Source organism: Athene noctua, chromosome 10 (assembly GCF_965140245.1).
Source record: "Athene noctua chromosome 10, bAthNoc1.hap1.1, whole genome shotgun sequence".
Lineage (NCBI taxonomy): Eukaryota > Metazoa > Chordata > Aves > Strigiformes > Strigidae > Athene > Athene noctua.
Genome location: NC_134046.1, coordinates 20,198,400 through 20,225,054, shown reverse-complemented (window position 1 = coordinate 20,225,054; position 26,655 = coordinate 20,198,400). Strand labels below are relative to the sequence as shown.

The following is a 26,655-nucleotide window of genomic DNA, read 5'->3' as shown; positions in this document are numbered from 1 at the left end:
AACTTAATTGCTATTTTTAATTCTGCAGTGACAAAAAACCTCAAGACAAACGTTATGTAAGACCATTAACCTCTTTGCTCATAACTGGCACCTTAATTTAGCACACTACCACACTAGATAGCTTAAACTGAATTCTTAATGCCAAAGCGTACCACTGGCTGCAGCAAGGCAATAATAGCGATAATGGAGACGAAAAAAATTCCAGAGCAAGCATCATACACTGAATTTTGCAATTACAGTTCCTTGGGCACAAGCAGATATACCTGAGCCTGCCCAGCTTTAAAGAAACAGTATTCTTTCCAGATTGATAATACCGAAAAGATTATCAGATGCTCCCTAGTATTTTAGGAACACTGAAAAGAAATCAAAGTACACAGCAGATCTGGACTGACGGAAAACCTCTAGCTCACCTTTTATACTAGAAACTTTTCTTTATACTAGAAAGTAGGTCAATCCCAAAGAGGCTGTAACCTGCTAAAAAGGAAATTACATTTTGAGTGACTGATTTTCTTCCTTACAAACTAACCTCTCAGCTATCACATATACACATACGAGTCAGGGAAACACAAAACAAGGTAATCTTGAAGAACATTCATGTCAATCCTGGCTCCAACCCCCCCCCCCAAACCTTACCCCCAAGACAGATTAATCTTCTACACTGATAATAAGCAAGACTGATGAATTTCAAGCAGACAGCCTCTTAAATACCATCTTCCACCCATCCTTATCGCATTGTGGCAAAGAATGACATTCAGGACAGACTGATTAAGAACCTACTTTCAGAAGCTATTTTCCTGATGTATGGGAAGAGGTCTCTCTATGAATCACCAGTCCATCCTCCTCAGACTCCATTTACTCTTCCAAATTCCCTGATGTGCTTGAATTCATGCTCTCCCCATCCAGACCGTAACATCCCAACTTGCATACAAGAATATTGTGGGAGACAGCATCAAAACACTCAGTAAACTTAAGCTAAACAGCCTCTAGTGCTCTTCCTCATCCACAATCCGATTATTTTATCACAGAAGACAATGAGATGGGTCAGACACGACTTATCTTTGGTAAATCCATACTGACTGTGCCCAGTCATATTCCTTTACATGCCCAGTAAGGTGCACCCAATGGTCCTGACCAACAACTGTCCCTGTGACTGAAGTGAGGCTGACCAGCTTGTAGGTCCTTGGACTATCCTTTGGGTTTATTTTAAAGACAAGTGCAACATTTGCCTTTGTCAAGTGATCTGAGATGTTCCAGCACCTCCATGACTTTTCAAAGATGGCCAAGACTGGCATCACTATGACACAGTCAGCTCAGCACCTTTGGGTGCAGACTATCAGGTCTCATGGACTCACATGGCTCAAATTCTCTCAAGTAATCCCTCACTCTGTTTTCATTTGCTTCTGATCCTGTTTCCTCTTTGATCCCTGCCTCTAAACACAGGGGCCCAGGAGACATTACTACTGAAGACTTACACATAAAAAGCACTGAATATCTCAAGCAAGTTTGTGCCAACCATCACTCATTCAGCAGAGTCTTTGTTTAGCCTTTTTCTGCTGATGTAGAGGTAGAAGTTACCTCATAATTATCAGGGATGTTGTAATAAGTACTGTCCTGAGAGAAAGTAGCTGTTTCCACAATTCAAAGACAGAAATGCAGACTAACATAGCTGAGTTTGTTCTGTCTGTATTCCAGGTTGTCAAAGAAACCACAGGTCTCTCTGCAGGATGTAAAAGCAACTTGCTGGAGAGTTGCATGACCCCATTTTTAAAACGTCTGGCAAAAAAGCCTCCCTCTCACTGTCGGCCAGGCTGAGTGAATTTAGCAAAGGAAGTCGGCTCTGTAAAGAGCAAACTCTAGGTCCTCCTGAAAATCCCTAAGAAACTTTCACGGAGAAGCTTCTTTTCAGCTTTAATCAAGAAGAAAAAGGAACTAAGATGCCAACTAGCAAGACTGCTCTAGGTATAGAAAAGGAGATTCTTTACAATAACTCCATACTCTCATGGTTTTTATATGAGTAATATTCTCAGTGTATCAGATGAGGGGGAACAGCAGGATAAAACTCAAAGCGGCTCTAATGCACCCCAAGAGAAAGGGGAGCCAAAGAACACAAAACGCTTGCAGCCTAGGTCACTGCTGCAGGCTTCTGGCATTGAGCAGGCATCTCATTGTGCCATGCTCACACTGCCAAAGCGATGGCAGTGCCTGCTGTGTCTGAAAGCTAGCACGGAAGTGTAACACAAACAAATAAAAGTACATTTTATCAGACTCCAGAACTCACAAGTCTCCCCTGCCCCCTTCTGGGAACAAGGTGGATTTGAAAGCTTCCAATATCTACTTCCAATGATAAAATTGTTTACTTGGGCAAACAACCAGAAGAAAACCAGAAAGAGCTTTTGCCTCAAGCAAGAGTCCCTTCAGCAAAGACATGGATATTATTAAGTACATCTGCTTCAGCAGCGCAGACAAACTGGATTTTCTTTACCTGTACAGTGAAGCCACTGAATGAAACACATGCCTGCCAGAAAACGGTCTGACAATTCACTACAGCTCAACAGTTATGACTAAGCCAATTCATTTCCCAGATGAGCAATGCAGACTCCCTGTCCTTTATCCCAATATCTCCACTACTTACTTCCCCCTCCTCAAAAAAACAGAAAATATAGCAACTACAGCAAAACTTGCATGATATGCATTAACTGCTCATATACCTTCTCCACAAGTTACAGAAACCACATTCTATTAAACTGCTGAGACGTGACTTAAGCAAAAATCCCTTTGCAGTGACTTGCCATCCCATGTATTTATGTTGTGATCTTAAATGCAAAAGACAAAAAGACCACATTAGGGCCAGAGAAGAAAAACTCTCACCTGCCTCTTCCTACCACTGCTAAGAAATTGTGTTACTGTTTGTCCATGCATTTTTGCATCTCAGTGTGTTAAAAAATTTGCACTTTCCTCTTCACCTCCAGAGCGCAGTCCTGCAATACTCTGCTACTCAGAAAACTTAAGCAGATATTCAGACACTTTTCCCTTGTTTCTGCTTTGCATGTGGGCTATGAGGAGGAAACCTAAGCAAAGACCCCAATCCCACTCCCAGCTGTGACAACGAGAAAAGAATTTCCATAGGAATGGAGCACCACCACTGTTAAGCAGCCATTTAGGATCTGGGAAGAGATATGTTTCTCATTTTGAAGAGACTGACCCTGCAGTAGAGATCCAGGAACTCTATCCAAAGAGCACATTGTGAGCAACAACACGTTCCATGCTCTCCCCTCCCTTTGCAAAGTCAGCTGGTAAGGAGCAGAAGCTGGCTCCAGTACTCAGGAAGCAGCACAAATGTTTTGTTTCCTAGGAATTAGGACAACATCTAGATTTAAACCTATCAAGTCTGAGAGTTATGCATCAAAGCCAAACACAAACTTGCCACGAAGAAACGTCACAAGCAAGTTAATCTCACCCTTAAGGCCTTTCAAAACCAGCATTTTAATTTGGTTCGCTTCAAGCTCACTGTAAAGCAGCTTTACAATTCCTACGATATGCTGTGGGCTGTGACACCACTCTGATCAATCTCCTCCTCAGATCTATACATTGCCCTTTTTCTGAGCTGAGAATTAATTATATGGAAATGAACAGTGTTAGATAAGGGGATTCCAATCAATTGGCTCTCTTAAAGGAACCGAGGACTACAGGATCTCTGCCTTCAAGAAAACTGTAGCAATGACCATTCAGTAGAAAGAAAATGAGCTTGAGTTGTAAAAGCACAAGATCCAAAGAAGCAAACCTCAGTACTACGCCCATCTTTTTCACTTGTGGCCAGAAACAAACACATGCTTAGCCATGGCGTGGGTTCTACCTCAGCCTCTTGTCACCACTAGACCACATCAGAATAGCACCCTGACCTGAGGACATTCTGCCAAGACTGCAGGTGATATACACAAACAGCAGCTTTGAACAAAAAAATTAATACTCTGACTTTAAGACATTGTCTGCATAAGCTCCACCTACCCCTTCATGTAAAGCAAGGCAGTAAGAATAAGCTTCACAGCCTCACGTGATCTGAAATTTCACTACCCAAGAGGACTTTAATCTCACATAACACCAGGCAGAGATATACCACAGCACTTCAGCAGTCAGAACTGAATGTGAGAGCAAATGGAGGGGCACAAGCATTAGAATTTTCTCCTTCTCTGTCTTAAAGTTAAGATAAAGCTGAATAAATATTTTGCTTCAGCTACACTTGTCTTTTTCTACAAGGGGGAAGTTGACAACACCTACATTTGGTGGGCACCAAATGGCATCACACAGTTTTACCAGACAGCCCAGCTTTTGTCTGAACACTGTTAAAACATTTAAAGTCAGGAGAAATACAGCAATTCTTACATCCCTTTGCTGAAGTTTAACAGGTCAAAGTGCTCAGCTGATCTGGTTAAGAGATTATTTAGATGATAATAATAATCTATCTGAGGTCATCCAAATGGAAAGAAAAGAACTAGGAACAGGCTGCTGGTTTTGGTGCTTCCACTGAATGTTTCAATGATCTTGGTCAAACCACTGAGTCCTGCTGTACTTCAGCCACCAGCAAAACAGCATTTCAGAAAGGAACAGCAGGACAGTCAAGTAAACTATCTGTATACTGTTTTGAAGAGACCAGTTTTGGTGATCATTTTATTTTCCATGATCCCCTTGCACTCCATTTCAACTTAGGCTTACCCAATAATTAAATTCTCAATATTTTAAGAATTTGTGGCCTAGTCCATCAACAACTGAATTAATAAAGACTCAAATTAGGACACATCTTTTAAGTGAACGTGGTGCTCCATGGCTGAAGAACCAAACCCTTTAGCAATTTTTCTGCTCAAAAGGCAGAAACAGAAAAGGACAACATAGGAGCACATCAGTTCCACAGAAAGACTTAAGAGCATAAAAGCAAAATTATCCAAACAAATTCACTTCACCCTGGTAAACAAATTCTTGTGCCAAAAGCACAAGGAGCAGCTGTTATCTAGTGGTTTCTTCTGCTAATGTAGTTCTGAGACACTGATATTAAACAAAATTTGGGACTTTCTTAAGCATCTGAAAAAGGTAAGAGAGGCAGAGAAATCCAAGGCAGTCAGATGTACTCCAGATTATACCAATACTCAGGACAGAGTTTAATTTGTGTGAGAAAACTGCAGGTTGCCCTGTGATGCCACATGGACACTCATTTTGGAATAAATATAGCAAGGCTTGTAGAGATAGGTAAAATCTTTTACTAGACCAACTGACAGAGGATGTCCTCCACTCCTGCTGCAACCCCTTCTATTTTTACACTGCTGATGAAAAAAATTAATTCAGCTGGAAAAAGACATATTTTGGGGCGCTACTTTTCTACCTAATCCTTCTTTCCTTGGAAAAAGTGCTGACAGTTCACATGCTAGTCACAATGACAAAAAAGCACTCACATCACTGTCTACCTTATTAATACCACCACCAAAACAAGCTTTATTTTAAAAGTGCGGTTTTACCGCTGTAACTGTATCTACATTAAGGGATTCCACTGGCAGAGCTGCACTAGATAAGGATGAACATGCTGATTAATGCAGCTGTCCCAAGCATTTGTAGCAGAAATGACCTTATAAGCATGTCCACAGGGAGTTAAAGCCACATAATCACGTTGCAAATCCATGCCCCTTACTTGATATGTTTAATTTTCCTAAGCAGATGACTCTTAAGGGTCAGAGGCAAGAAAACACAAGCTATAACTTCCCAACTTGACACTTCTTTATTGTGATTTTTTTCAGTGAGGAAGTACCAAACGAAGGTACACTCATACACAGTACATTCTCTTGTACGGTCAATCCACTAAAAACAGGAAAAAAAGAAAAAAACCAAAAAAACAGAGGAGAAGGAAAGAGCAAAATCTGAGCTCCGTGTTAGGGAAAAAAACCCAGACAACTCAACGTGCTGCAAGAAAGTAAACAATGTCATGGAAATACAGGGGTAAAATGCAACATTCTGGTTTTGAGTTTCTGAACAGGAAATAACGTTTATGTCATAACAAACATATTTTAGACAAAGACAGTGCACTAAAGCTAGTACACAACTTAAGTAAAACATACAATACAGTATCTAATGCCCTTAAAGCTAAGGTAGCAGATTTTGTTTGAAACTAGCTACAACTCTTAAGAAAATTTCATATAAGGATACTCTCACATCCCTTGTGACATTAAAAAAAATCCAATATGGCAAAACATACATGACACACAACTCAGGGTCACAGAGGGGATTCTGATCTGGGCCTCTTGATATCCTCTTACTCTTCTAGGGATCAGCATAATCTGCAAGACTGTCAATCACTCATATTGAAAAATCTTAAAGCTGTTAACATATGTCAGGGTTTGTTTTGTGGCTTGCAGTACGCTCTGGAACATAAAGGGCAAAGAATTAAGAGACACCCCCATAACTGAAAATGAAAGGCAGTCCGAACCTGAGGCTCTCTTCTCAGAAGATACATGAATTGGATGGCCAGTCACAGCTTCAAGCTTGGCAAGATGCTATACATTTTGAAGGGCAAACCCCAAAACTTAGCATTTAAAAATGTCTGCAAAATCATTTTACCAGACCAGGAGCCAGCACTGTCATCCTCTTGTGCCACCTTCTAGCAAACCTCACACTTCCAAGGGATCCAATGTAACTCTGGCTTTGTAATTTAAAAAAAATAAAAAAACAAGAAGGGAGCTCCTAGATGGCAAAGCAGGAGTTCCTGAACACAATTTACCCTACAATATTTCTTAAGCTCCTTCTAAAGGAAAGGGACCTTTAATACTCAAAATCTTTATTATTACTCTCCTACATTATTACTGACACTGGGCAGGAGGCCTCTTGGAATACTCTACCACACCAGCCAGTTCTGTTCTGAAGATTTGAAACAAGAAACTCCTCCTTTTCAAATGAAGAATCAAACAAGTGAAGCCTATATTTAACTTCCTATTCACTGCAGCAGTTGCAAACAAGCTCTTGTAAACACTCTACAGGTCACAAATTTCCAGTATCTTATCTCAATGTTAAGCTGCTGAAGTAGAGCTCAAAGCTCTTTCCAACAGGCTTTCTAGAGTGCCACTTACAACAACTGAGGCCACTGGCTAAATAACAAAGCTCTAAAGCCAAAGCAAAATGAAAATAATTTGTTAAACCTGGTCTATTGTTAGATTGGCTTGAGTCTAATTATTAAATGCAACACAGGCACATATATATATGTATAAAAAATAAGTAAATTACTTTTGCCCCATATGCTAAAAAAGTACAGCACACACTCCTTTAGAAGATAGACAGTCTGTATGTAGCAAGTTTGTTTCTAATAGCAGGTCTGTCTCAAGTGTATAAAAACTACCTTGACTTTTCACACCTTTAATTCTTCTAAAGATATTGCAAGTTCTACAAAATACCAGTCTGCTAAATCAGATGTATTCCCCCACGCCATCCGGGTTACAATACATCATGGGCCATATATAGCTAGGGAAAGCAAATTTACTCTTTTTCTTCTCCAGTTCAACAAAGTGTGGTAACAGGTGCCACAAGAATACCCTCGCATACTGAAAGACACAAACTAACAAGCACTATGGGTAGAAAATAACATGCACTTCTCTTCTTTGAAGGTCATATGAAAACTGAAAATGACAGCAAACCTGAAACAACAGAAACCGCTTTGCGCTCACAGAAGAGTTAACCTGCCAAGCTCACTACTGCAAGACACAGACATTATCAGAACTTTTAAAAGGTTTTGAATTTTCTTCTGGTTGTCATGCCACAACAGGATGAAGTACAAAAGCCTCAAAGTCTGGAAACACTTTACAATCGAACTTGTAACCTTTAATCGCCAGGGTATAGGACAGTATTTTAATCACAGTGAATCAAGAGTTTGGTCTGCTTTTAACTGGTGAATGATACAATACCCTTAACTATTTTAACTAGAAGTATTTGAGTCGAGCTGCATTTACAAATCAGAGTTCATTTTAAAACGACTGGGTTTTGTGATTAGGTGAACCAAGTTGTCAACAGATTCACTGTATTCTCAACCGCTGAAATACATACAGAAGTGTCAGTCCTAAGGATGCTACATTGTAGACTAACAAACAGACCACAGGAACAGAAATACCTGTGATCTTACTTACCTAAAGCTGAGATTAAGGAGAAAAACAGAAACCCTGAGTGCTGCTATTACAGGAAAAAAATACCTGCGTGCATAGAACCTGAAGAAGAGAGTGAAAACTATTCAGATTCCACGTGGTGCAAACCAGTGGTACTTTTTCAGTTTGACTAATGGGAGTTAGAGGTTTTCTCTCAGTTCTGTAAAAGTAAAATATACGTAAAACATGCCTGATAACCCTTATTAGTTCAGACATAGCTTACCTTCAAATGTTAATAAGTGTATTCAGGTCATCACTTGTAAGAACTGTGAAATATTTAAGACCTCAATTACATAAAGAAAATGTCACTTGTACAGCATAAGAACAAACACTTAGAATATTTGGTCCAAATGTGAAATAAAACAAACCATTCCAGTATTTGCAAAAGTAAGGGCATCCATAATCATTTTGTATATGGTCACACTTAATCTAAGCAAATTCTGCCCAGACAAGATTAACCGGATGTGGGTTTTATTGTGGAAGGTGTGGGGGCGTTTATGAAACTATCTAAAAAAACCTGCATATGTAGTGTTTCAACATAAACTAAGCTTCAGGCTGCTTTAACAATCCTTTTTGGACAGACTCAAAAGACTGAAGTTAAAAGGTCTTTTTTGGCCTTTACATTTGTGGAATGAGAGCACCAGCCCCCATGAATCTGACAAGCATATCTTCCTCAGATCTGCCACGTAGCTTTACACACAGATCACAGTTTGGAAAAGTGAACTATACCTTCCCCTAGGCAGCAAGTGTTCTGAGGGTCTTCCAAAGCTCCAGGACTTTACCAGTTTTATTTATAGTCCACAACAGCACTCAAACCAACACAAGAGCACAATTATACCTCATCTTCTGCAATAGCTCCAACATTTTCACTGAAGTTACTCTTTGGTTTGATTCAGCCACTGACTAAGACACAGGACTACGCAGCCCCCTAGGCTTCTCTCCCAAATCCTTCCTTAAATAACTCACTGACATCTGCATTCACTGGTGCACTGATTTTGGTGCTCGAAGCCACTTATCGCCTATAGTTAGCTGTAATGAGATCATGACTGCCTCCCCACACATGCTTAAGCTGCTTAGACAGTACTATCAAAGGACACGGAACAAACAGCCAGCCCTATTTTCTTTGCCTCTCTAGGATTTCTAAACTCACTTTTTGAAATGCTTGACAATACTCTGATACCAACAGTGGACAATGCTAATCAGAATTAAAGATTACATGTATTTTTCATAAATCCACCCAGGCAGTTTAAAAAATGGGGAAAATGCAGCTCAGCACAGAACTATGGGGCAGGGGGAAAAGAAATGTCACAGCCGAACAGGCACTATAAAATAGTTCACCTTTAGATCAGCACTTAAGTCAGCTGTGACAAAGAAACAGGAGCATCCCCTGCAGAGAAGGCACAGCATGTCTCCTCTCCCTACCCCGGAAGGCAGCTGTGGAGCTTGGCATCTTTGGTCATTACCTGTTGCACTTCAAACTAACACAGACCGTTAAGTCACACAGGTCAGGGGCTTCCCACCAAAGTGAACTGTGCGACACAGTCACTGTTTCAACACATGCTGTCTCAAGAAAACAAGGTCATTCGAGTCTGCTGGCAAACAAATACTTATACCACAGCTACTGAGTCATATCTTTGTTGATAAAGAACTGGGGTAAAACAGGTATGCTAGACTTTCTTCCAAATTTAGAACAGCACGAAATAATCCCTTTCAGCCTGGAAGACTATCAAGCCAGCCTATCATCTTTCAGCAAACTAACCTCAGAATAGAAATTAAAAAAAAATACAGTGATAGAGTTCTGAAATCATTGTAAGATAATTCAGTTGCAATTCAACCACCTAAACAGCCAGAACTGCTAGAGCATAAGAGTTAGCCTCCAAATCTTGGAAGCTTAGTCCTTATTACAAAGAACAGACACCAATTTGATTAAAATTTAACAAATATAAAACAGGACTGAGCTTTTCACCGTACTAGTGCACTTACCTGGGTGCTCCTATAGCATCCTCCAAAGATGAGAGCATACCTCCCACAAACCATATCTACATATATTTCTTGAAGGGTAAAATTTCAAAGAAAGAGGAAAAAAGCAAGCAGCTTATTCCTCTTTGCATGGTATTTAAGGTGGCTGCGTATGTACTGTGGGCAAATCAGAAAAAAGTTACCTTAGAGATGTCAGCCAAGCTCTTTCTGTTGAACAGTCACTGGAATATGGAGCCAACCTCTCACAATCAAGAGGGAACAGGACGCCAGAAGCAAGTCAGCCTGGAAGATGTTGTATGGAAACGAGTTAGCAAGTGCTAAATTAGCTTTTATTTAGATCTTTGCCTGCTCATCAATTCAGAGTGTTTGAGAGCATGCTCTCCCTTGAGTCTGGGACCAGAATTCACAGCGAGCTCCTTTCAGGACGCAAATGCTCTCACTCACTCCTCTGGGCCCTGACAGATGCTCTTTACCAACTGTACCACTGGGGTAGAGGGGATCACTGCCCTCAGCTGCCTCCTCCATCCCTCAGCTGAAGGCTGCCAACCGGCAGGTGGAGCAAAACAGGATGCACGCCTGTTCTGGTCCACGAGACACTGATGGGTATTAATGGAGAAAGATTGAAGCGTAGTATTTAAACTGTAGCAACAGAGCAGGCTCTGCTGTAGGCCCTAATACAAGGGAGGTAGCATTTGGCAAAGAAACAGGACAGCTGGTGGAGGAGATAACCTTTCTAACTACAAAAGCTACATCAGAGACAGCTTATCTACCGGAGTGCTCAACCACGTGTAGTAACATCCTACCAGGATAGGCACATTACATCTCATAACCTTTTTTACTGCTTTTATCAGATATGGTTGACACAGATCTTCTACTAATATAATTATGGCAGCTACGCCCATGTTATTTTTGAACAGAAGCAATTGCACCAACGTTAACTACCATGGATAGCGTTATACAGCTAGAGAGGCACCCTATAACAGCAAAGCATATTCCTTTACCCCCAGAGAAGGGGATAAAATCATTTGTTGTGAACGGAACCGACCACATCTTGACAATGGTTATGCAAAATAAAAGCAAGCTTAAAGAAGACTGTCTTTTATACACAGTTAATGCTACTTAAAATGCATATAGATAAGCCTACAGAAATAAAAGAAGGCAAGTGACTTGCACCTTAGTACTATCTGCAGAGTAGTTCTCACCAGTGGGGACTATATAGGAAGCACAGGCACACCAACACACCAATTAAGAGACCTGCATCTACTGAAAAGTACATCTACCCGAAGAGCACACTGGGAAAGCCAGAAATAACAGCTGCTGCCACATCAGAACAGCACAAGCACTGCGTACAGGCGATGCCGGCAAAACGGAAACTAAGCAGCCATGCACAAACACTTCCTCTTCCTCCCCCACCCCCGCTACGACAGCAGCAACAAACCTGAGATTAAACACTCGCCAGCATCCTGCTCTGCATTCCTGTCACGTCAGGAATACAGAAGAGGGAGACTGCTAGCTGCTCCTCTATATAACTGAATGGTTCCTTCAGTTTACAGAAAGTAATATACATACTTGACATGATTCTTGCAGAGATTTCTGTTCCATTTTCTTCTTGTCTTTCACTTCTTTTCTCTATCTCACCCATCTCAGAGCTCACTAGGGACCCCTTGTATTTACTAGCCTTGTTTTTGACAGATTCCTTCTCAAAGACTGAGAAGTCAGAAAAAACAGTTCCTCCTAGGCAAGTCACATTATATAAACAAGCAAGCACAGAGCCACAGCTCTACTGAGTTGCCACGCACAAACTCTGGAAGTCAAGTTCAAATCTAAACCCTGCCCAGCACCAAGACTGATGGTGTGACACTGTCAAACATAAGAGTAAACAAATCAGGCTGCAGTTTTCTGTCAGTACTCACTTTCAAGACTGTAAATCTCAGCATCAACACTCAACTGTGATGCACACGTCTCAAACACATTACAAGCAAATTCTTGAGGGGCAAATTGGGGGAATTTGATGGCAGCAAGTGAAGTGCCTGGGTTACAATGCAATGCCCAAGTAACGGACCAAACAAGGCCTCTGTCAGATTTACAATGGTGTCAGTACCTGCATGTCAACCACAGATGGAAGAAACATACCTCCTTCTAGAGCACAGGCTGTGGATGTTCAAACTTACCACCTACATTTTGTTATTCCAATGGAAACCACACAACAGTGCCACCTCGTACCCCAGGGTGCCAGTCAGAACTCACCAGATACATGACAACCTTTAGACACAGAAGACACAGAGAAATCAACTAAAAACTGAAACCTGACAAGGCAAGTGATCAAACCTTTTTACAAACATTTGGTGATCCACTGAACCAAAGAGACTGTGTCCTGTAAGCAGATGGTCAACAAAGACTCCAACCTTGGACAGGGCTCCTCATCTCACACTAGTCAAGCTCAACAAGGTCACATTTTCAGAGTTTGATAATTTTAACTGAAATGAATAAGCTCCACATATGGGGGAGGGAAGGAGAGAAAAAACTAGGCAGGTCAGATAGGATGAGAACAGCATGCAACTGCATGATTAAGAAGAAATCACAATGCCTGTTCAGAGGGCTAATCAGCTGATTAAGAGTACAGGTACTACTTCAGCCTGGGTATTTTTTGACATTTGAGTGCTTGCTATTCTAAACCTGACTTCTCACTACGTGCAATGCAATACAGAATAACTTGCAGGTCAGTTGACTAACACAATCTACCACAAAAGGGGATCCCAAAACACATCTTTGCTTTCTAGAATATTTTTATAAGGAGGAGATACCCAACGTTATCACCCTGATGAACCACACAATGACACTATTCACAAAAGTAGTATGAAAGAAGCACGGATGCTACTGTTCCAATTAATTTTAAAATATATGTAAATATGTATTTTTAAATTATATTTTTATATAACAATATATAAAAACACATTGTTACAGCATTTCATAATCACAGTGCAGGTTACCACGAACAAGAATAAGACTCCATTCCACCACCAGCCCCACGTTCCCCCAACTGCCCTTGCAACAGCAAAATCATTTAAACACCCTCAAAGCTGGGGAGGAAAAAATAGTCAGTTTGTCTTCAGTTTGATCAGCCCGTAAGTCAGGGAACTCTGATTCCCACCTCTACAAACAGCCCAGCTAGCACCAGTGACAGGACAAGAACCTCCTGTTGGTTGCAGTCTACGCTTACATGAGCTTAAAGTGACTGCAAAGCTACTCATGGAAGGTGGCACAACCAAAACTTCCAGTGACTAGAATTGGATCCTAGAAACTGGCCCCCTTCTCATCTGAACAGTGAATCATGCTAACTTGCTCTTTTTCTATGTAAGAAACACACAAAACTGCCCCAAGGCACCTACTGGATAACCAGAGTAGAAACTAACCTAGGAAAGTCACATGCACTGTTCCAAAGAGGGTCCTACCACATATCTTACTCTTTCCAACACTGTGGTCAGAAATTCCTATGGTAATGATCCCGAATATATCAACATATCATCTACATATACACTCAATGAGCCAAAGATCACTTCCTCTGCTTTCCCAAAAGTCCTTATCAGACAGGAAACAAAGGCAACACCATGAATAGGACACTCAGATCTGCCTAACAGGCTTTAACCAGGATGGCACAGGCTGTTCATCCATGCACCTGGATATGGCTGTGCTGAAAAAGCTGCAGAAGGTATGAAACACTCTCTGATGCTATCAGAAGAAAAATTACCATTAGGACAATCCAGAGCATTGACAAGAGTTTTATGCAGTTGAAACAACAACCCAGTGTTATCTTGCTATATACAGGGTTCAGACTTAAATCTTTTCACAACCTACCACTCTCCTTCCAGCTCCAAAACAAAGCACCTACCTTAGGTCAGTGCTAAACTAACCAAGCCACAGAAAGATATTTCTCAATTGCAATAATAAAGAACTGTTATACAGGATTAGGATGTCTCTAATAGACCTATTTAGGGTTACAATGACAACATCTAATAACCAATATAATTAATTCTAAAACACTTCCGAGGTCCTGACAGAATCTCTGTAAACAGGAAACGAAAGTCTCAGTTCAGTGATATATAACAAGAATACAATGTTTTCTCTGCTGAAAATCTGACTATATGCACGTACGTCAGTCTATCAGCTGCAAATGACAGTTCAATACAAAGAGACTTGCACAAGACATTATAGCATATTATTTTGTGAGACAAGTTACCAGCTAAGTTTACACAAATAGGCCTACCAACTATAGGAATATTACATTAAGAATGAGCAGAGACCCAACCCCACACTGTTCTGGCACCATTCAGTACTTCGTTAGTAAAGGCCAATCTTGGAATTCAGCTTTAGTTAAGGCAGGTGAACCTGAAGGGAGGAAAAGCAGATGAAGCAGAAACAGAGTTTTCTGAAGTGAAAAAGGCAGCACATACTAAAGCATATTGCTGGAACGAAAAATGAGGGCCTTGCTGATTCAGAGCTTTAAGATGGAGGAACATGGAGCGTGGCGCCAGCTTAAATTCAGAGTAGCTGAAGACTGAACAGAGTCAGTACCACCTCTCCTAACCCAAGTCCCACTTGGAAAACCCAGGGAAGGTTGGTTACGGTCCAGGTCTGCAGACCCATGAGCACATCAGCCTCTGAGGACAGCCAGGCGCCTCCCGGTACCCACTGGGGCCACCAGCGTTAGCAGAACCTGCCCACATCCCCTCCTCTGCAGGGACGGCAGCACGCTGGGACGCAGAAAGGGCCCCCAACCCCACCAGCTTCCTCACCATGTTGGTTTCATGTTACCACCGTGGTTTGCCGAGCTCCTTCCTGCACGCAGCTTCTGTGGAAGGGAAAGGCACAAAGGGAGGGGACGCTAGATCTGTTTGCCGGGCAGGGCCTCCGGCGGGGGCAGCACGGCCCTGCCCTGGCATCGTGCTGCCCTCGCTGAGCCCAGCTCCCAGAGCCCTCCCCACGCTGGGAACGACCCTCCCGCCCCAGCTGTGCCCCGTACGAGCCTCGCACGGGGAAGCACCTAGGTCTTCCTCCCCGACAAACACGAGGGCGCGCCGGGCTCCCCCCTTCCCCACCTCACGGGATCGCGCCGGGATTGTCCCCACCACGGGTCCGTCCCTGGCTCCCCCCCGCCCCGGGGCTCGGCCCCCCACCTCAGCCCGACTCTTCACGGGGCCGCGTCCGTGTATTCCCCCCACTCCCCGCGGGGCCGCACTGGGCTCCATCCCCCCCATCGGACCGCACCGGGCTCTTCCATCTCCCTTCGCGGGGCCGCGCCCGGTTCTCCCCTCCCTCCCCTCACGGCAGCGCGCCCGGTTCTCCCCTCCCTCCCCTCACGGCAGCGCGCCCGGTTCTCCCTTCCCTCCCCCACGGCAGCGCGCTCGGCTCAGCCGTGCCGCCCCCTCAGCCTGCTTGGGCCCTCGCTCGCTGCGGCTCACCGGGGCCGGCCCTGCCTGCCCAGCCGGGGGCTGGCGACACCGAGCCCCCCCCGCCGCCCGCTCCCCGCCGTTCGAATCAACAACAAGATGGCGGCGGCCGAGGGGGCGGAGCGCCGATGCCTGGCCGTCATAGCAACCGCGCCATTCAAAGCCCGCCTCCCCACCTCTTGCGGCCATCCAACGCCGTTCCCCGCCCACCGAGGCGATATGAAAACGATAATAGGCCAGAATATCCGTTACTCAAGCGCAGGGCCGCCCCGCCCCTTTCGTTGCGCGACCTGCGTCTGGATGGCCGCGCACGTTAGGCACACGTGACGCTCCGCAGCACCCCGCCTCCTCGCGGGCTGCGCCGTCTCATTGGCTACCCATGGGGGGGCGCTCGGCCAATGGGCGCGGGCCGCGGGCCCTGCTCTGCCGGCTGTGTGAGGCGCGGCCGGCGCCGCTCTTCCCGGCGCCTCCCGCCGCACTTCCCGGGCGCCTCCCGCCGCTCTTCCCCGGCGCCTCCCGCCGCTCTTCCCGGGCGCCTCCCGCCGCTCTTCCCCGGGGCCTCCCGCCGCTCTTCCCGGGCGCCTCCCGCCGCTCTTCCCGGCGCCTCCCGCCGCTCTTCCCCGGGGCCTCCCGCCGCTCTCCCGGGCCGCAGGCCGGGCTCGGGGACCGGCCTCACACCTCAGCCCGGCCGATCTGGCTTCTCGGGGCCTTGGACGAGTGGGGCGGCCCCGGCGGGGCGGCGCTGCCCGCTTGGCGCGATGCATCGTGCGGAGTCAGCCGGGCTAAACTCCGCTTCCCCCGCTGCGGCCTGGCCTCCAGCAGCTCCTCACGCCAGGCTGGCTCCTCAGAGCAGCGAGTGGAATGTGTTTGTGCACCGATCCGGTACAATAAAAGGTTTAATTTCCAAACGGTCACAGTCCCTGTGGGCTCAGGGCAAGGGGACCCCCAGAGTCACAGCGGTAACCCCTCTTCACTGTGACATTTCACAGCTGGCTCCTGCCCTCCTCTTCCTCCTTTTTAGCCACCTACTCCTCCAATTAGTCCCTTTCCCTTTAACCAGCCAGCGCTTCATTTCCCTGGGAGCTGCCAGGGAGATGTCCCATGGAGTGCTCCTTTGAAATTCAAGTAACCCATTTCCCACCTCCCAGGCTGCCTGACTCCTTCAAAGCGCTCCCCCGTTCGCCAGGCCCTGCTAACAATCCTGCAGCATGTTGTGCTTACCTGCGCACATGCTAATTCACTTTTTCTCCCAATTAAGAAACCTGGCCCCTCTGCTGTCCAGCTGCTTGTCCCACCCATTTGCACCTGGGAGTGCTTGAGCAAGGGAGAGCTTGAGGGGGACATGGGACAAAAGTTTCTCAGAATTACCCATGATTGAGTTTTCTTGTCCCAGATCATGTCTCCGCAGAGGACTGTCCTGGCTGGGTCACATCCAGGGGCTTTGGAGATGCTGCTGTGACCAGAGCTCAGCACATTTTTCACAGTGTCAACCCCAGCCTGGGGCTGGTGCTGCCATAACTGCCATCCTGGTTCTGGGTCAGGCCACCCACATACCAAACTGGAGACTGCGCTAATGACAGCCACAGCAGGACAGCCACCAGGACAGCCACTGGCAGGACTGCCTGGCCACAGCACTCCCTACGGCAATCACGGCAGGGGGTGCAATCTTTGCCAACATTTATTGGGTCTGTGCCAGCTGGGGCAGCTCAGGGGCTGTCTGCACCCTGTGGGAGGCGGGTTTGGTCACAGAGGAGGGAACCCCTCCTCCTCCCAGGCCCGAGGGTCACGCCGAGTGTCTGCCAGACCTGGTGTTCTGCCTGGCACGGTCTGCAGGGAGCTGTGGGTCACAGGGAGCTCCTCACCAAGTCACATCACTCAGATCCAGCGCCGTGCCCCAGTCACGCTGTTGAAGAGATAGTCCCTGCCGGTGCCTGGGATGGGAAGCGAAGCAGCAGTCAGCCATTCCCCCTCAGCGCTGCCCAGCGCCCGTCTCTCCTGTCCCCCAGGCCCCTCTGCTCCAAGGGACACAGCCTGAGGCTGCTGAGCCCACAAAAGAGAGCACTCACATGGGTCCTGGGCACGGCCGTCAAACTGCCCCTGTGTGGAGGAGAGGCAGGAGAGGGTGTTGAGAGCCCCAGGGCTCCCACCCACCCTCTCAGCAGGGCACACGCCCTTGCCATCATGGCACACACTTACTGGGCTGCCAGCATGGAGGTGGCCCTGATCCTTCTCATCTCCTCTCTGCTCCACCACATCCCAGGAGCTGCAGAGAGAAGAGGGGGGGTGAGGGGAGGGCATGCTGTCAGTGATGGGCTCCCAACTTCGACCCTGAGGGATACTGCCAGGAGCGGGTTGCTAGCCAGGCTTTGCACTGCCAGCTGTGCCCCATTGAGCTTATCATCCACCTACCTGATCGTCCCCTTACCCAGCCCGTGTGTCCCCTGGCCACTGAAGGGGCCTGCAGCAGAGGCCCTGCTCCCCCAGGCACCACCATCTTTCAGCAATGTCTGATAGTGGCAAGCTGGCCTGCCACCACGTCCACTTGTTTCCCCACATGCCAGCACACACCGTTCTTATGCTTGGAGGATGCTTTGCTGGGCGACCTGCAGCCCAGAGCCTCCCTGCTGCCAGGGCCACCTAGAAGGGCTGAGCCTGAATCTTCTCCCTTACATGGTCACTACAGCCCCAGTGCCACCAAGCACTGTTTCCCCAACCTCACCAGTGGATGCATGGATGCACGGATCCAGCCATGCATCATCACCCCGAGGTGGTTATGCCACTGGAGGTGGCTGTTATCCTGCTTGTGGGCTTGCACATCTCCTCCTCGCCGTGCAGACGCCCGGTGCAGGCTGTGCTGGCTCCAGTGCCTCCTAGGACCCTCCCCTTCACCGTCTGTCACCTCTCATTCATTCTCCAGGTGTGTGCAGCCTGCTCACCTCCTCCCAGGGAGCTTTCCCTGTCAAGTCACGGCTCCCCTGGTGAGCTGCAGTGGCCCCAGCCCTGGTGCTGGGTCCCAGCCCTGTGGCAGGCAGCAGTGCCAGCGCTGTGCCATCCCACCCTGCCCACTGCAGAGTCTGTGCCCCAGCCCGGCCACCACCATGCCTGTCCCCCAGACAAATTGCTGTCTCTGCACCCATGGCTCCCATCAGCACTACACCCTTGCCCTGGGTCAGAGACAGCTCCCCAGCACAGCAGCGCACGAACCACAGCCAAACACAGGGTACATTAAACACCCCCAACACGCTGCATCTCCCGGCTGCCTGTGAGGACACTGTGGGAGCCTGCGCCAACATGCATGGCTGCCCTTTGCCACTGATCCAACCGCCCCGGCCATGCAGCACCCACCTCTTGCCCAGGACCAGCTTGCCAGGGTCTTGGTTACTGCAGGAGGAGAAGGAAGCCATGAGCCCTTGGCCTTGCTTGCGGTGCTATGCCATGCCATGCCATGCCATGCCATGGGGCTCACCTGCACAGCAGGCTCCATGCTGTGCAGCCCAGGGTGGCCAGCAGCAGGATGCCAGAGACAGTCAGCACGGCCACAAACCAGGCCGGCGGGTGCCACACCGACTCTGTCCACGTGACAACCAGCGGCTCCTTCTGCAGTGTCTACAGAAGCGGTGGTTTGAGGAGGCGTACGAGGGTGGGGGTCCTGATAGACCCGGGAGCGCTGCCTGGGCAGCAGGGTCTGCTCACCGTGCGCTGGGTGGTGGTGGTGGGTGGCACCAGGGTGCTCCGGGGGGTGACATGCACCACCAGTGCCACCATGGTGCTGCGGCGGGGGGTACTGGAGCTGACCCACACCTCCACCAGCAGCACAAAGGTGCGGGGCTCAGCCAGGTCATCGGGGAGGTAGAAGAGAGTGTTCCCCTCCAGCCGAAAGCTTCCGTCCTTGTTGCCTGGACAGGAGTGTTTTCTCAGTGCCACATCACGGTGAGGGGCTGAGTTGTGCTGTGGCTTGTCCACTCCTCACCTCCAGTGATGGTGTATGCCAGCACAGCGCTGTCAGGGCTGCCCTGGCATGCCAGGCGGGTGATGGGCTGGCGGCCACCCGACCCAGCCGTGATCCGCAGCTCCTGCACCTCGGGACTGCACACCGGCGGCTGGTCCGGCACTGCCTGTCGGGAGTGGGGGGAGGTGGTATGGCACCTGCGGGGGCTTGCACCCACCACGGTTCACCCAACGGGCTCGCACTTGCACCTGCAGGTGCACGGCCACGTTGCACAGGCGGCTCCGACGCTTTGCCAGGTCCAGGTCGTTGTGGGTATCTGTCAGCCGCACCGTCAGCCTGTAGCTCTTGTGCTGCTGGGAGTCGAGGGGTCCCACCACGCGGATCTCACCTAAGGAATGGTGTGAGCTGCTGGGCACCCGTGGGTGCCACGGGGTGCAGCGGGGGCTGGGGAAGGGGACAGATGCTCACCAGTGCATGTGTCAATGGAGAAAGGCTGCGCCGGACCAGGGCCCCCCTCCAGGCTGTACTCGAGGCTGTCTGGCGGGTAGTCATGGTCGGTGCCAGCCACGCGCCCCACAACGCTGCCGAAAGCCGCTGTCTCCGGCACGGTGAAGGCAGTACCGTTAGGGCACACCGGTGTGAATTCGTTGACGGGCGTCACTGTCACGAGCACGGGCACGCGGGCTGCGTGGCACACAGTGGCTCAGCGTGATGGCACCGCCCTGCACGCTGCAGCCCACACCGGGCTGGGCGTGCTCCCCCTGTGTCAGGCTGGGGGATGCAGGGATGGTGGCACCACCCCTGGGGCCAAGTGTCTCTGGTGCAACAAGGGAGGAACGTTTCCTCAGTGATCTGCTGGTTTTGGGGCTGGGAAGGGGCTTTTCCTACCTCTTCCATGACCTCCCCCATTGCACCCCCCAGGGACACAGGCACTCACTACTCCGTGGGGGCTGTCCTCCCGCCGTCACCACAACGGTGGCCGTGAACTGGAACCCCACAGCAGCCACGGCCTCTGAGTCATAGTCCAGGGTGGCATTGACCTGCCAAGACAGGGTGGGGGGGTCAGGCAGAGTCAAGGTGCTCTGCAAAGCTGGGGTGTCCCACAAAGCCAGGGTATCCCTCAAAGCTGTGGTGCTGGGGGACCAGGAGGGAGCAAGGCTGGGGAGTGGTCAGGCCTTGGGAAGAGTCCCGGGGAGCCCTGGGGTGGGATCCAGCGTGATGGCACATCAGAGGGTCCCCAGTGTCCCACTGGGCTCCCCCAGGTCCAGGCTCACCAGCCACCTGGGCGTTACCTGTGGCTGCTCACCTGTAGCTGTGGCCCCTCCATGCGGAAGCGGGAGTGGGAGGCAGGGGACCCCTCAAGGGCATAGTGCAGAGACGCCTCAGTGCCAGAGGAGTCGGTGCACCTCAGTGTCACGAGGGTGCTGCCAGGGGACACTGTCTCGGGCACCTGGGACCTGTGGCAGGGCAGCCAGCAGCTCAGCTCCCATCCCCCCTGTCCTGGACACGGCAGAGCATCCCCCACACCTCACTCTCCCCCTGAACCGTACACAGAGATGGCTGGGATGCAGCTCGGCGCCTGCCGGTCTATCCCTTGCACTGTGATGTTGAGCGTGGTGGTGGCCTGGTCGGAGGGGCGCAGTGCGTTGTAAGCCCGGACAAGGAGGCGTGTGTGGGCCACTGCCAGCCGGCGGGTGCTGCGGATCTCACCCGTCACTGCGGGAGGAGGCACGGCCTCACACAGGGCACGGCCGCAGGGACAGGGTGGCCCTGGGGAACCATGCTGCCCTGCTCACCCTCGTTGATGGTGAAGAGTGCAGGCGCCACAGGAGCAAGGATGGCATAACGGACATTGTCACCACTAGCACGAACCTGAGTGACCAACTCCAAGGGTCCGGTGCTCTCCAGCACTGTCACGTCCCGCTCTGGCTCACTACAGGCAAAGCAGGCAGCATGTCATGGCCTGCTGCCACCAGCACCCTCTGCCCAGCCAAGCCTCACTCACAGGAAGGTGACACGAGGACGGCGCGATGGCAGCACCTCCACCCTCACGGCCCCACTGCAGTTGTGCCCATGGCGGTCCGTCACCTCGATCTCCAGCCTGAATGTCTGCGGGGCAGCGTCGGGGCGGCCATGGGACAGCCCCGAGTGGCAGCAGGGATGGGGATGGGGATAAGGATAGTAATAAAGATAACAACAGGATGGGGACAGGAACAAGGACAGAGACAGGAAAGGGGAGGGGAGGGAGACAGGGACAAGAATGGGGCTTGGAGCAGGAACAGGGATGGGAGGAGGGATGAAGATGGCGCTGAGGATGAGCTAGAGACCGGAATGGGGATGGGAATAGGGCAGGGATGAGGACTGGGACAGGACTCGAGATGCAGAAGGGGATGGAGCTGGGTATAGGGCAGGGCTGGAGCACTCCTGGGACTGGGGGGAGACGAGACGGGAGCCCTAAGGGAGGAGCAGGATGCAGAGACCTGCTGCCAGTGCCAGCAAGGGCCTAAGCCCAGGTGGGCTGAGAGGAGGCTGTGACAGCCTGGGGACACTGGTGCCCACCTGGTTGTCCTTGCTGGGGTCAAAGCCACTGGCAGGCGCCAGCACCAAGCCCCTGCGAGTGAGCCTGAGTGGTGTGTCGTGGTTTTGGAGCCTGAACTGCAGAGAGATGAGTGGTGGAAGGAGGGTGAACCCCTGCTCCCCGCCTCCCCACCTGGGGTTCAGCCGTCCCCGAGACTGCTCCTGCCTGTGCGGCCTGTGAGCCTGGGGGCAGCTGCCACTCACCGTCAGCCCACCAAGCGTCTGCGGCAGCACCGCGTACAGGGGTGTCCAGGGTGCCACGTCCGCCAGCACCTGCACCACATCTCCCCCTGTGGCACAGCATGGCTGTGGGTGCCCAGTGCCAGCCGGCACCCACGGCCCCTGCTCCTCACGCTTCCCCCGGCTCCTACCCGCGCTGGTGAAGGGGGTGTCACAGCGCAGCGCCAGTTCTGCCGTCACCCGGACAAAGAGCCGCTCTTCCACCTCATCCTCACCGGGACAAGCAGCCCGCAGGATCAGGGTGTACTGGTTCACCCGACGGGCATCAAGCTCTGCACCGGCACGCAGTGTCACCTGCCATGGGGACACGGCACTCAGCAGGGCGCCCACGGGCTCCTGCCCTGCTCCCCGTCCCCCAGCCTCACCTCTGCATGAAACGTGGTGGCGGCCACAGGGTCAGCGCTGATGGCGATGGGGTTGAAGGGGTGGCCAGGCTCGATGCTGTGCAGGGTGACATTGGGGCTGCCGCTCACGTTGCTGCAGGACACGGTCACCTCAGCCACGCGGGTGCCCGGTGCCGCATCCTCGCTGAGGGCCACCACACGTGGCAGGTCGGGCAGGGCTGGCGGGAGACCCCAGGGACCGACCTCGCATCTGGCCAACGCCACTGACAGCTCGCCCAGCCGCGCTTAGGGAGCTCTGCTCCCGCACCCAGGCACCCACGTGGGCACGGGTGTCCCTGCCGGGTGCAGCAGGGCCCAGGGGCACGCCACCCTTACCTGCTGCTCTGACGAAAGTCCCTGCAAAGAGACAAGTGTCACCCCAGCCTGCCGGGTGTCTCCCAGCAATGCCCTGGGGAGCCCCCAGAGATGTCCCTGTGATGCTCCAGGGTTGCACCACTGGTGTCTGGATATGCCCCAACGATGCCCTCAATAACGCCCTGAGGATGCCCCAGCAATGCCCCCTCCCTGCCTGAACCCAAGCAGGCAGGTGCCAGCCCCTCTGCCCATCCTGGGTGCAGCTCCACACACATGGGGACAAATGAGGGGCGTCTGTTCCCTGTCCCCCTCCTCTTCGTCCCCCACCCAGGGTCTGGCAAAAGGGTACCCCCAACGCTGTGAGCCTCAAGTGCCTACCTGAGGCACGGAGGCTGAGGAGGAGGAAGGTGAGGCGTCCGTGCATGTCCATGGCTCGCTGGCTGTTTGGGACAAGCTGGAGCCCGTTGCCAGGGGTGCTGGGCACCACCCCGGCCCAGCGTCACACTGGCCAGCCCCGACTGCCAGCCCGGCCCCAGGGCAGGGACAGGGCACGGCCCCGGTGCCCCCAGGTCCCTCAGCCTCTGCTCCCCGCCTCCCGCCATCCCCTGGCTGGCGCGGGGCAAGCGGGCAGCGATGCTCCGTGGGGTTTCGCCGCCACACCACGCTGCCTGGCCACGCGGCACGCTCGGGAACTGGGAAAATTAGCTGGGAGGTAATTTTTGGCCGTGTTCTCCTTCATTTGCAAGCCAGAGCCGCTTCTCCAGGAATTCCTATTAAGTGCTATTAGCGCCCAATTAATAGGCGCTGGCGGAGCGTGGCCTGGGTGGCCGGGGTCACCTGTCCCTCCTCCAGCACTTGAACTTATTCTGGCAGCCCGGTGGCGGCGGGTGCCTCCGCCGGGACCCTGGCACTGGGCTGCCCTCCCTCCCGCCAAGGCTTCCCGACCCCGGGACCCCCGGTGCCTGCGGGGCGGGGTGCTGCCCACCGGTGCCGCGGGTCCTGCCCTCCCCAGCCGGTGCCCCGGGCCCAGCCTCGCCCAGCGGTGCCCGGGTGGTGCCCGGCGCGGGGCCCCGGGGCGGCGGGGCGGGGCGGGGCGGGGCCGCGGGGCGGCGGTGCCGGTGCCGGTGCGGGCCGGGCTCACGTTACGGCGGCCCCATTGGCTGCGGCGGGGCGGGGCGGTGCCGCCCAGGCAGCGCCGGGAGCGGGCGGGCACGGCCGGGCGCTCTGTCGCGCTCCGCTGCTGCTCTGCCACCGGCACCGCCACCGCCACCGCTACCGGCACCGGCGGGACCGGGCGCGGGACCGGGCCGGGCATGCAGAGCGCCCGCCCGGACGCCTGCCCGGGCCAGCTCGGCGCCGAGCGGGTGAGTGCCGCCACGGACACCGGGAGGGAACGGGGGCCACCCTGCCCGCGCCCCGCCCGGGCATTGCCGTGATGTCAGGGCGCTGGCCGTGACATCAGCGCCGTGACATCACGCGCAAGGCCAAGGCGGCGAGGGGGACGTGGACGTCCGGTGGGACACGGGACACCGGTGGGACGCGGGTGGCGGTGAGGGCACGGCTGACCGTGGGACGCGGGTGGCCAGGGGCCACAGTGCCCAGCCGTCAGGGCGCCAGCGGCACCGCCACCCCGGACCTGCCACCCTGCCACCCGCCTGGGCTGCCCGAGGGGGCTGGCGGTGACAGGGTGGCCCAGCCGGCTCCCCCGGGCCTGCCGCACGCCTACCCAGCTGCCCGCACCGGGTGTGCCGGCGTCCCCGGTACGCACGGAGCGGTGGCACGTTGCCAGCAGGGCTGGCCGAGGGGGTCCCAGCCAGCGGGGACCGGGTTGGGGACCGGGATGGGGACAGAGACAGCCCGGCCAGCAGCTCTGTTGGGGCCAGCCGAAGGGGGCTGGTTAACCAGGACGGGGAGCGATCCCTCCTGCTCGCTCAGCTTCCCGCGGCTCCAGCGCGGAAAGGAAAGCGGACGTAACACCCTGCTTTTGGGTTCAGACAATAGGAATTCAAGAGCGAGGAGCGGCCCAGCTGCGGGAGCCAGCCATCCCTTCCAGCACCCGCCCGGCCACGCTCTGTTCGGCCCCGGCCCCCCACGCTCCCTGGCGCTTCGGGGGGCCTCTGGCCCTGGGCGCAGGCCTGGCTGTACCCTGACGTCACCCGGGGTGTCCCGGCTGGAGGGCACGGGGTGGGTGAGGTGGCCCTGCCAAGGCATGGGGGGAGCGCCCCGCCCCAGCACCCGCGGGTGCCCTGGGGCTCCAGCTGGCCCTGCGCCACCAGCAGGGTCCTGCCGGTGGGGTGTCCCGGCTGCCGTCCCACCGGGGCCAGGGGAATTGAGGGGCTGGCGGGGGGGCAGCGGGGCGCCCGGCTCCTACGTGCCGTGGCCCTGTGTCATTTCCCGCAGGCACGGCCAGGGCTGGGTGCCTGCTTGCTCACCCGACATGCCGCTGCACGCCAGCCGGCTCGGCGCAGGAGCCGCAGGAAAGCGGGGCCCGGGGCTGCAGGCAAGCCAAGACCTGCGCCCCACTCCCCGTTGCATGCCCGGCTCTGCGAGCGAAGCCCCCCCCCGAGCCGGGACTGGGGGGCATGGGGTGGCCAGGGGGTGCGATGGGGGGTGCATAGTGCTAGAAGGGGGAAGCGGGGACGACAGCGCTGACCTGCCCTTTCCTTACAGTGGTGCCGGCGGGAGGCAGGGGCGGCATCGTGGGCGCACATGCCCGGCACGCGGCAGGCGCCACAGCACCCTGGAGGGGCGCTGGGGCCGGCCCCCCGCCCGCCGCGCCCCGGCTCGGCAGCGGACTCGGCCTGCAGCCTGGAGCCGGGGGGCGAGGAGGAGGATGGGGTGTGCTTGGCTGCCCGCTCCCCCCCAGCCAGCGAGCGCAGCCTGGAGTTCGACTCGGGGTACTCAGAGGCGTCGGGGGGCACGTGGCGGGAGGAGGAGGCACCCGTGAGGCGCCGGCACCCGCCGCCCTGCCAGCGGGCGCACCGGCTCTCCGCCGGCCCCGCCGCCCCGCCACCTGCCCCCGCCCGCCGCACCCGCCCTAAATCCACCTCAGACGCCTGCCTGGAGCAGTGGCGGGTGCTGGAGCCCACCGACACGCGGGACTGGACCGTGGCACTGCTGTCACAGAGCCGGAACCGACAGCCCCTGGTGCTGGGTGACAACTGCTTCGCTGACCTGGTGGAGAACTGGATGGACCTGCCCGAGGTGGGTGCCGAACCCCGGCGCCGAAGCCCTGCCGAGCCCTCCCGCCGGCTGGCCAAGCCCCCCGCCTTCCTGCTCAGCCTCTCAGGCAACGTACGCCGTAAGCTGGCCAACATGGCCCGGCCTCGGGGGGCCGAGAGTGCCCGGCCAGGTAGCCGTGAAGCCACCAAGCGTTTCTCCTGCCCGCTGGGGCTCGGGGGGCAGCCCAAGGGCGCCTGCTTCCACCAGTCCCACAGCAACATTGCTCAGCTGGCCACGGACTTCCACCGCTTCACTGCCCTCATGAACAGCCGCAGCCGCCAGCCCATCATCTGCAACGACGTTATTGGCTACATTTAGCCCTGCTCGCCCCTGCCCGCACCCTCCTCCGCTGTAAATAAACCCCGGTTTTGTACGGT

At 52.8% G+C, this 26,655-nt stretch overlaps 3 protein-coding genes across 7 annotated transcripts in view; 1 reads left to right on the top strand and 2 right to left on the bottom strand.

Moving 5' to 3' along the window:
• IP6K1 (inositol hexakisphosphate kinase 1) overlaps positions 1-15,700 on the bottom strand; it is a 39,081-nt gene extending 23,381 nt beyond the window's left edge. For 2 of the 5 annotated variants that reach the window (XM_074914682.1, XM_074914686.1), the window contains exons 1-3: positions 15,605-15,700; positions 14,939-14,994; positions 10,328-10,427 (exon numbers count right to left, since the gene is read on the bottom strand). The gene's annotated coding sequence lies outside the window, so the exon portion shown is untranslated. Of the gene's footprint in view, positions 1-633; positions 733-777; positions 1,000-10,327; positions 10,428-14,938; positions 14,995-15,604 lie in introns of those variants that run through there. The other 3 variants (XM_074914684.1, XM_074914683.1, XM_074914685.1) reach the window with 3 other exon arrangements.
• A 1,728-nt stretch (positions 15,701-17,428) lies between these two features.
• Positions 17,429-23,486, bottom strand: CDHR4 (cadherin related family member 4). Its single transcript, XM_074914606.1, has 19 exons — positions 23,435-23,486; positions 23,078-23,098; positions 22,724-22,920; positions 22,490-22,652; positions 22,323-22,408; positions 22,101-22,196; positions 21,547-21,650; positions 21,338-21,474; positions 21,092-21,257; positions 20,848-20,998; positions 20,479-20,581; positions 20,010-20,225; positions 19,790-19,929; positions 19,563-19,707; positions 19,286-19,488; positions 19,059-19,198; positions 17,789-17,855; positions 17,659-17,689; positions 17,429-17,523 (listed from the first exon to the last, which is right to left on the bottom strand). Exons 1-19 carry the CDS (start codon positions 23,484-23,486, stop codon positions 17,468-17,470), a joined length of 2,274 nt encoding a protein of 757 aa, XP_074770707.1. The 3' UTR covers positions 17,429-17,467.
• An 821-nt stretch (positions 23,487-24,307) lies between these two features.
• On the top strand, positions 24,308-26,643 carry INKA1 (inka box actin regulator 1). The gene is made up of 2 exons (XM_074914159.1): positions 24,308-24,420; positions 25,727-26,643. The coding sequence occupies exons 1-2, from the start codon at positions 24,370-24,372 to the stop codon at positions 26,594-26,596; spliced, it is 921 nt and encodes a 306-aa protein (XP_074770260.1). The 5' UTR covers positions 24,308-24,369; the 3' UTR covers positions 26,597-26,643.
• Positions 26,644-26,655: the final 12 nt, after the last annotated feature.

What these genes read in the sequence shown, in the direction of transcription:
- CDHR4 (XM_074914606.1), bottom strand. Translation starts at nt 23,486, where the DNA reads ATGGACATGCACGGACGCCTCACCTTCCTCCTCCTCAGCCTCCGTGCC. An exon ending in CCTCAGCCTCCGTGCCTCAG is followed by an intron (nt 23,099 to 23,434) that starts GTAGGCACTTGA and finishes GTCTCTTTGCAG; the next exon opens with GGACTTTCGTCAGAGCAGCA. An exon ending in CTCCATTGACACATGCACTG is followed by an intron (nt 19,930 to 20,009) that starts GTGAGCATCTGT and finishes ACCATTCCTTAG; the next exon opens with GTGAGATCCGCGTGGTGGGA.
- INKA1 (XM_074914159.1), top strand. Translation starts at nt 24,370, where the DNA reads ATGCAGAGCGCCCGCCCGGACGCCTGCCCGGGCCAGCTCGGCGCCGAG. An exon ending in GCCAGCTCGGCGCCGAGCGG is followed by an intron (nt 24,421 to 25,726) that starts GTGAGTGCCGCC and finishes CTTTCCTTACAG; the next exon opens with TGGTGCCGGCGGGAGGCAGG.